The following is an 8,765-nucleotide window of genomic DNA, read 5'->3' as shown; positions in this document are numbered from 1 at the left end:
TATTTTGCATAAAGCCAAATACAAGATATGCTTGAATCATTTCTGTTCTTAAAGTTCTTTCTACAAAGAAAAAACAATCACATAATTTCCACATGAATGCTTATTGCCATTCATCTGTAACACTTTTTTAACAACGACAAAAAAAATTGTCTTGTCGACATTACTACAAATGTGATATTAGTAATGGAAGCCATGTGAACATAAAACAAATACATGTTGATGTGGTAGATTTAATTTTATTTAAAAGAATCAAAATTTCATGATACTCAATTGAATTACATGATAAAAGGAAAGGAAAAATAAACACATTAAAAATCCCCTATATAGACCAGTCGCTTTAGCTTAAACAAGGGAGTCTTTCGTTGCTTTCTTGGCTTCAAAATGATTTTCTTTATCTTGGTGTCCCAACAGAGGTGTATTACTATCTTTATCTTTAATCTGAAAATAAAAATAATAAATCATTATTATTATGATCGTATGTGGGGTCCGATTTAATTCGATTAAAAAATAGGGGGTAACCTGGGAAGCTGGAGAGAGATCAAGCATTTGTTTCTTTTTGTTTTCATGTGTGCAAAAGTAGGAATACAATCCCATTCCAAGAATGGCAACAAGGATTCCAATGATGTTTCTTTGAGTGAAAGGGTCATGTAGCAATGTATACCCGAATCCAAGAACAAGACATGTCTTTAAATGCCCAAGTACTTGGTATGTAACAGGTGATGTTTTTCCAATCACCAAAAATGTACTAAAATTCACCGAAACCGCAATCACACATGAAAGTATTATAAATCCCTGCAACCCATATATTGCTATAAATTTTAAATTAAAATTCAAATAGAAGGAAAAGGGTAATGCTGGAATTAATAATACATACCAAAACAAGAGGCGAATATTTGAAAGCAAAAACATATTGCTTGGTGAGGTATTGGTCTACCATTGGGCCTGTGACAAACAGAATAGCTGCTTGAAATGGTGCTGATTGATATAGCAGCTGAGTTGATGTCACATTTAGTCGCTTTTGAATTGTGTTTGTCAGCTGATTTTTTCATTCTTTTGTTAAGAATAACAACTTTGAATAAATATTTTTTTGAATTTAATAAAAATATATATATATATATATATATATATATATATATATATATATATATATATATATATATATATATATATATATATATATAGAAAAAAGTGGGAGGTAGGATACAATTTGACCAACACATGTGGTCATGATGGCTAGAAGTGAGAGAACTGTGCCAACAAAATTGAGCTGAAGATCAGTCACTGATGCAATTCCAACTCCAACAAGTAGGAGGAAAAGAGATAACTTTATTTTCTGGCTGCAATAACTCAAAATAAACAAATATTTTAATTAATGAAATTAAAAAAATGTTATAATATACCCAAAAATAAAACTTCATTTAATTACCTGAATTGTTTTTTCAAGAAAAGAGTTTCTAACAGGACAGTGAAAGGAATGATTGCAAGTTTGGTCATCTGTCACACAAACCAGAAATGCAAATGCTAATTTGAAACTGTTCGTGTAAGGGTAGTATGGGAAATTTGAATGCTTGAGATTGAAGAAAGACAAACCTGGTAAAAACCAATGGAGTTGAATCCAAGGCTCAAGTTAAGAAAACCAATTGAAACGCCATTTAGAATGCCAAATAGGATTACAGTCTTCATATCAATGCTCTTGTTCTCAAAGAAATTCAAACGATGTGCCACATGAAGCGTGCAATATGTTACCATTAGATGCCAACTAGTCAATGTTGTAGCTACCAAATCAAATAAAAAAAATAAATAAAAACAAAACCCTGATTTAGCATGTGTATAGTATACATACAAAAGGGTACCATAATTTATGCATAAAGTACAATGATAGTTCGAATATGTCGTGTATCAAGAAAATAATTAGGCAATATCCAATAGTGATTAAGTTGTTCTGAATGACAATGATGGTCTAACAACCAGCCATTGAGTAGAGGGGATTGATGGTTACTTGAAATGGAAGTAACAACGAAAGGAGATATAGAAATTTTACCAAATGGAAAACCAAGATTGCTCATCAGGGCTTTGTTGACGATGACTATGGATACAGATGATGCCACAGATAGAAACAACGCACCAATAACCCCCAATTGATACCCCGTCAATTCTCCCATCTGAAAAAAAAAACAACATGTAAAAACAGAGACCTAATTAGTTTCTTATTTGATCGAAAGCATACACATATTGGTCACATAGATACATACAGAATACAATAACAAATGCAAAATGAGGAAAATACTAATTTCAGTTGAGGAAATCAACGTTGCTAAGAACTTGAAGATGAATATAAAATTTCCAATTGACCTTGATTGACGTCGGAATTGGTCGGCAATCCGAAAGACTTGGGAGTTCCTGCAAATTTGAAACAAAATAAAGTTGAAACGAGTTTGAATCTTCATGAAAGCGGTTGAAAATGGAATACGGGTACAACAAAGATAGCGCCAAAACCAATACACGCGAACACGAACATATATATGTTGAAACAAAACAGGTGATTGATTATCAAAAGGAGGATTCACTGAATCGGACCTTGCGAAACGTACTTAGCGATTAGAATTAGAAACACAAGAGGCTGTTAACAAAAACACATCATGTGATTGTGGATTACGTAAGTTGATGATTACTCCAAATGAAGCAGAATGTGAGAGTGTTGTGTGAGAATTGAGAACGAATCAATGAATATGGAAGATGGAATGGAGGGAGGGGTTTATATTTTTGTGTTCCACCATCTGCATCGGCTGTTGGCACCTAAAATTGAATTTCTTCATTGTTTTATTGCTTCCATTTGACGCCAAAACTAACACGCAAACAAAATCTGTTTTTATTTCTACACTATCATCAACATGACAGTAGCCGTTATCATTTTTAAAACTACATTTCACTTTACAATTACAAATCATACCACCAAACTTACCTTTTTCAGTTTGGTAAATTACATTAAAAAAACATTTTTTTTTTAAGAATTCACTTCTCAGAATGAAGGGCATATCTACATCCTTTAAATCAAACAAAATATTTCATTATTATATATATATATATATATATATATATATATATATATATATATATATATATATATATATATATATATATCTATCTTATACTATATTATAAGACATATTAGTCATATCTTGCATTTTAAGAGGTATAAATTATAATTTTTTTGTACAAATTAATTATGCATAAATAATTTATTAATATTTGCTAAAAGTTTGAAGACTTGAATTAAGGAAACTAATTAAAAAATTCAATTTGGAGCCAAATGTAAATTTTAAAAAATTGAATTCATATATATAAATTTATTTACATTTTTTAAACTAGACACAAATATTAATTAATTTACATCAATAGTATAAACAGACAATATAAATATAGGCATAAAAATAAATATTTTATTTAAAAGTGGTTATTTTTATTACATAATAACTAATAATAAAATCTAATAATTATATTCCGGTAAGAAACTATTCGCCAAAAAAAGCTATATATCGACGCTACTTTGCGTGGGAAGACATCTACTCTGTGTGATTCTTTTTAAGGATATTAACATATATAAATATATATATATATATATATATATATATATATATATATATATATATATATATATATATAATTCTTTTTAGGGGATGTTAACATAAAAAAAATCCATTTATATTTCAAAAAAAATACGGTTTTACTTAACATCACTCTTTACTTTTTTAGTGCGTTAAAACCAAAACTTTGCAACTTTTTTTCTACTTTTGTTTTTATTATTTGTTATCACAAGTTTACAAATTATTATTATGAATTACAATTTGCAAAAAAAAAAAAAAAAAAAAAAAAAAAAAAAAAAAAAGAAAGAAAACCCTTAAATTTACAATCTATTACATTTTTACCATAAATATGTTTTTTAGATTTTATGTATTGGTAAAATTATGTGAAAATACATATTTTCATATAAACACCTTTTTCGATTGGTATATTTTTAAATACGTAAAAATAATACGTATTTGTACTTCTAAATACATATTAATATTTATAAAAAAACTATATTTATATTTAAAAAAAAACATAAATATACATATTTATACTTCTAAAAAATATATCTATTTTTCTAAATATATATAAAAAATACACATTTACACTTCTAAACAAACATATTTATACTTTAAAAACATATAAATAGATTAAAAAAAATGTAAATTAAGAAATAACATTTAAAAAATATAGATCCAATGTTTAATTAAATACTTTTTCGTGTATAAATAGATTTTTTGTATTAATAATATGGTAAAAAAACATAAGGTAAATACCTAAAAAAATTATAAAATTAGGGGTGTTTTTACAAATATTATTTAATGTTAACCTAAAACCTATGCTAACAGATAACAAAGACAAAAGTAAGAAAAAAAATTGCAAAGTTCTGGTTTTATCGCACAAAAAACTTATGTTAGGATAAAATTCTATTTTGAAAAACTTAAGAATTTTTGTGTCAGTATACTTTGTTTAGATAACTAATTTATTAAGTAATGGTTTCTCTTATTAAATTATAAACGTATAACATAAACCATTGGATTTTGATTCTAAAAGCGTCTAGAATAAAATCGAGTACAAATAGTTGTGTTTAATTACAATTTGCCCTTTTGTTTTAAAAAGAAGCATGCCGACAATCACTATTATCGAATATCATATGGTAATGCTTTTACTAAAAAAGTGAATGTCTTAAACATTGTTTAAATGATTATAAATATTTTATATTTTCGATGAAAATTGTTGGTACAAATCATGTTAAAATGATGTAGATTTGCATATTCGCCCACAATAAATGTTTCTATTTTATTTTATATTTTAACCAGGTGTAAGACTCATGTATTACATGAGTTCATTTTAAAGAAAAAATATGAAATTCTAAACATTTGAGAAGTTTGAATTTATAAGAAAAAAAAATATTGAATTATTAAAAATAAATTGTTTGTTTTTCTTTTAAATTAACCAAATATTTAGATAAATAAACAAATGAGACTAATAAAACTTTAATTTAGAAAATTTGAAATTAGAAAGAAGTCAATTAATGAAATTGATATGCATTTATTAATATATTTATTGCAATTATTACATTTAAATATTATGTGGAAATTAATAAAATAAAAAAAAAACCATAAAATGTCATGTGGAAAAAAATTAATTGAAAATAACCACAAAATGACATGTGGTCAAATCAATGAAAGTGTGACATGTGTCAAAAAGTTTTTTATTTATTAGAGAAAATTCGTTTCACAAAAATTATAAATTTTAAGACAGTTTAGAAAAGTCGTTAGACAATTAATATATATATATATATATATATATATATATATATATATATATATATATATATATATATATATATATATATATATATTACGGTTAAATGTTAACTTAATCAACACTATTGATTTGTTGAGTTAATCAATGCTATTGATTTTTGTAATGATAATTGTATTCAAACAAACATCTCATTACTCACTAAAATAACGATACAAAATTATGTAACTTTTCAACATAAAAACTTATTATTTCTTATATAAAAATTGGTTTATTTCTTATACATTTAGCATATAGCCATATAACATGAAACAATAATCGTATCAAATATTTTCTCAAGACATAAACGTCTTAATGCACAAGATATAACTGTTTAAACAACAAAATCAGCTATTATATACAAATACTTCTGCATGTATGCTTCGAGAGCATGCAAGAAGGTGAGATGAGGACTTCTTAATATAGTTACAAAAAAGGAAAGAAAAAAAAAAACTTAGATTAGAAGCAACAGTTGTGTGTCAGTCTTTTTTCTTAAATCCTCCAATATTCTATAAAAGGACAGTTTTGATTAAATAAGTAGCCATAATTAATCGAGAAGATGATATCATACATAAATGTAGAAAAATAAAAAATAAAACTCAAGGAAGAAGCAAGAGTTATTAAAAAATATTTGCATATCTCTTATTTGTTTGGTGGAATGAAGGCATCTTGAATGCTACTCCAAACAGCTTGGCTTGGGACTTGGGACTCACCAACCTAATTTTCTTACTTATAAATTAATTAATAAGTTATATATTCACATAATTGATGTAACCCTCTTAACACCCATTTAATTTCCATTAAACCCCTCCAAAATATAAAATTTCATTTAGTTTTTTCAGAAAAAAAAATATATACATATAAATAAAAATAAGAGGTTAAACAAGGTCAGAGGATACGATTTTAGGATGGTTGTGTGTTAAAAAATGATTTTCTTGTTATTTTAATTTTAAATGTCAACAAGAGAAGTAAAGAACATGCTAGAAGTGAATGTACTTCTCCAACTAACGGTATGTGTATATAAATATTGTCGCGAATGAAAGTAATATAAGTTTTTAGGTATTTCTACAATAGCTATTGGTACGATTATTCAGGTAAACATATTTACAAACTATTAATCATCTTAATTATAGTTTCATCACGAACGGGTCAATAAAACAAATTTGTCGATTACCAGTTTACACATTACACATAACAAGCGAATTAAAAAAATTCTAATGTTTTTTTCACCAAAGATATTTAAGGAAAATTTTCACAAAAGCTATTTTTTCATCATTTTATTCAAGAAGACATTTTTTTTAGAAAAAAATTTTATCTTTAAATGATTTACCGATTTGAACAGTTTTATCAATAAATAATAAAAATAATTTTATTTTGGAACTAATGAATAAAGAGACTATATTTTTCTTTGGATAAGTAGTTTTTGACTGATTTGGTTTGACTACACACATACTAAAATTTTGTTTTTGGTCATTTGAAAATTATTGTCTCGACTCTCATCATGTAACAAAATTTCTTACCATACTCTTTGATCTCATAAAATACCGTTCATTATAGCCCGTTGATTTCATTTAAGACGCAAAAAAATAATTCTTTTGAGTTCATTTGATCTTGATCCATGTGGATCGAACAAGAGCCTAGACTGTATCTTCAGGACTCTCCTAATAATATTCATAAATGACTTGTTTTTTGTAAGAGATGAATGAACAATATGGATAACATTTGAAAATGAGTAGTTCAGATAGAATCGAACTTTTGATCGATTCGGGCACTTGTGATAAATTGATTGAGCCGAATCGTTGCATAGAAATTGATTTGATTGATCTAAGTCCATACAATTTATTATTTATTAATATTTTGGTTTGGTCAATCGTTGAATAAAATCAACTGAAAATGATGAATCATTCTCTAGATCAATTAGCGAGATTTTGAACCGATACAATAATAATTGATTACTTATGTCATGATGTGAGACGAACATTAGGAATCCACTTATGTAATAGAGTTGATCCAAGGAACCCTCAAAATGGCTAGTTGCAAAATAATTAAAATGTTAATAGCTAAACTACAAATTTTCAAAATGTAACCTTATATTTGTATTTTCATTAATGTGAGATCGGTTTTATCTTACATGGTATTATATATTTTCCTAACCTATCATATGATGATACGTACCAAACATGACATGATCAAACACATCCAATGCCTAACCTTCATGCGCATGACATCTTCCCGGTTAGAGTTCATATATACAAGCGTTACATGACCCCAACTATTGTTTAGTTCATGTGACCTCCTTATATATATTTTTTAGTACATGTGGATGTGGTTATATAAATATAAATAGAAGCTCAATGTTGATGGTTCTCTTGTTCACTACAAAGTTTGTTTAGTTGCAAACGATTAGTGTTGGCATCTACATATTGACTGTGATGAGACCTTTAGCTTTGTCAAACAGACTACTATTTGTAGTTTACCAAGTCTTAGTCTCATATCAGCCGATTCACCAGTTTTACGTGAAGAAAATCTTTTTTCGCATGCACCTTCGGGAAGCTATGTTTATGCATCAACAATGGTGTTTTCATGATTCGAGACTTCCTAATTATATATAACACTTACAGCCTCTCAAACAAGCCCATCATGCATAGTATCAATGTTTTGCATAATTTGTTATTGGTATCGACTTTTATCATATTCACTCACATCATCTATTTATCTTCAGGCTGGGCACTCTATACTGTAGCATATATTCTCCTCCTTTACTCACTTTCTCATCATGGCATCATCATTCATCACTCACCTTATTAATGCACTCAGTGACTGATTTGGGTTAACTTATTCATTTCTTTGGGATTTTAAATACAAAAGTATGTCATCGAGATTCTTGAGCGTATGAACATGTTCAACTACAAATCATGTCACGCCTCGTTGTAAATAGTCCAAATTGGACGACACTCGCAAACTTGCTCTGAATATCCAATTGTATAGAATCTTCATGATTGCACTTCAATATCTTACATTCACTCGTTCTCATCACATGTTCACCAAATGTGCCCTTTTATACACGACCGATGTGAGACATACTTCAGTGCACTAAAACACATACAATGATGATACATTCAAGGTACCCTCGATAACAAATAACAATATCACATCTTCCTCACAACCGGTCTTACCACCTATATCTTTGTTGCACACGTTTCAGTCATAACATTTGGACCATTACTTCCAATAAAACTATAGACGGATGTTAGTGTATTTATCGAGGTTTGGCACCTATGTATGAACAGTACTTCCATCGTAACATGGTATTAATATTTTTATTAACATGAGAAATATGTGTCATGTGGAAAACAATATTTTACAGTAAAACATTCACATTTCCCTAGATC

At 27.5% G+C, this 8,765-nt stretch overlaps 1 protein-coding gene across 3 annotated transcripts; it reads right to left on the bottom strand.

The window, feature by feature from the left end:
• Window positions 1-216: 216 nt before the first annotated feature.
• Window positions 217-2,788, bottom strand: LOC145087920 (Nucleotide/sugar transporter family protein). Of its 3 annotated transcripts, none has more exons than XM_079026054.1 (9): window positions 2,578-2,788; window positions 2,288-2,400; window positions 2,042-2,162; window positions 1,591-1,775; window positions 1,427-1,494; window positions 1,205-1,337; window positions 875-1,036; window positions 520-792; window positions 217-438 (listed from the first exon to the last, which is right to left on the bottom strand). In XM_079026054.1, exons 3-9 carry the CDS (start codon window positions 2,160-2,162, stop codon window positions 343-345), a joined length of 1,038 nt encoding a protein of 345 aa, XP_078882180.1. In that variant the 5' UTR covers window positions 2,288-2,400; window positions 2,578-2,788; the 3' UTR covers window positions 217-342. The 3 variants fall into 3 exon arrangements, with proteins under 3 accessions (XP_078882180.1, XP_078882181.1, XP_078882179.1); XM_079026055.1 differs by having other exon boundaries at window positions 2,353-2,400; window positions 2,592-2,788; XM_079026053.1 differs by having other exon boundaries at window positions 2,353-2,400; window positions 2,578-2,787.
• Between the last annotated feature and the right edge of the window lie 5,977 nt (window positions 2,789-8,765).

The sequence above is a fragment of the Lactuca serriola genome, chromosome 2, assembly GCF_051521515.1.
Source record: "Lactuca serriola cultivar US96UC23 chromosome 2, Lser_US96UC23_V15, whole genome shotgun sequence".
Classification (NCBI taxonomy): domain Eukaryota; kingdom Viridiplantae; phylum Streptophyta; class Magnoliopsida; order Asterales; family Asteraceae; genus Lactuca; species Lactuca serriola.
This window is presented reverse-complemented; position numbering and strand designations above follow the sequence as displayed.

Bases quoted from the DNA above. Each gene is read 5' to 3' on its own strand.
- LOC145087920 (XM_079026054.1), bottom strand. From the start codon at position 2,162: ATGGGAGAATTGACGGGGTATCAATTGGGGGTTATTGGTGCGTTGTTT. The intron at 1,776-2,041 runs GTAAAATTTCTA...TTGATTTGGTAG, and splicing joins CAATCTTGGTTTTCCATTTG to CTACAACATTGACTAGTTGG. The intron at 793-874 runs GTATGTATTATT...TATGGGTTGCAG, and splicing joins AATATTCGCCTCTTGTTTTG to GGATTTATAATACTTTCATG.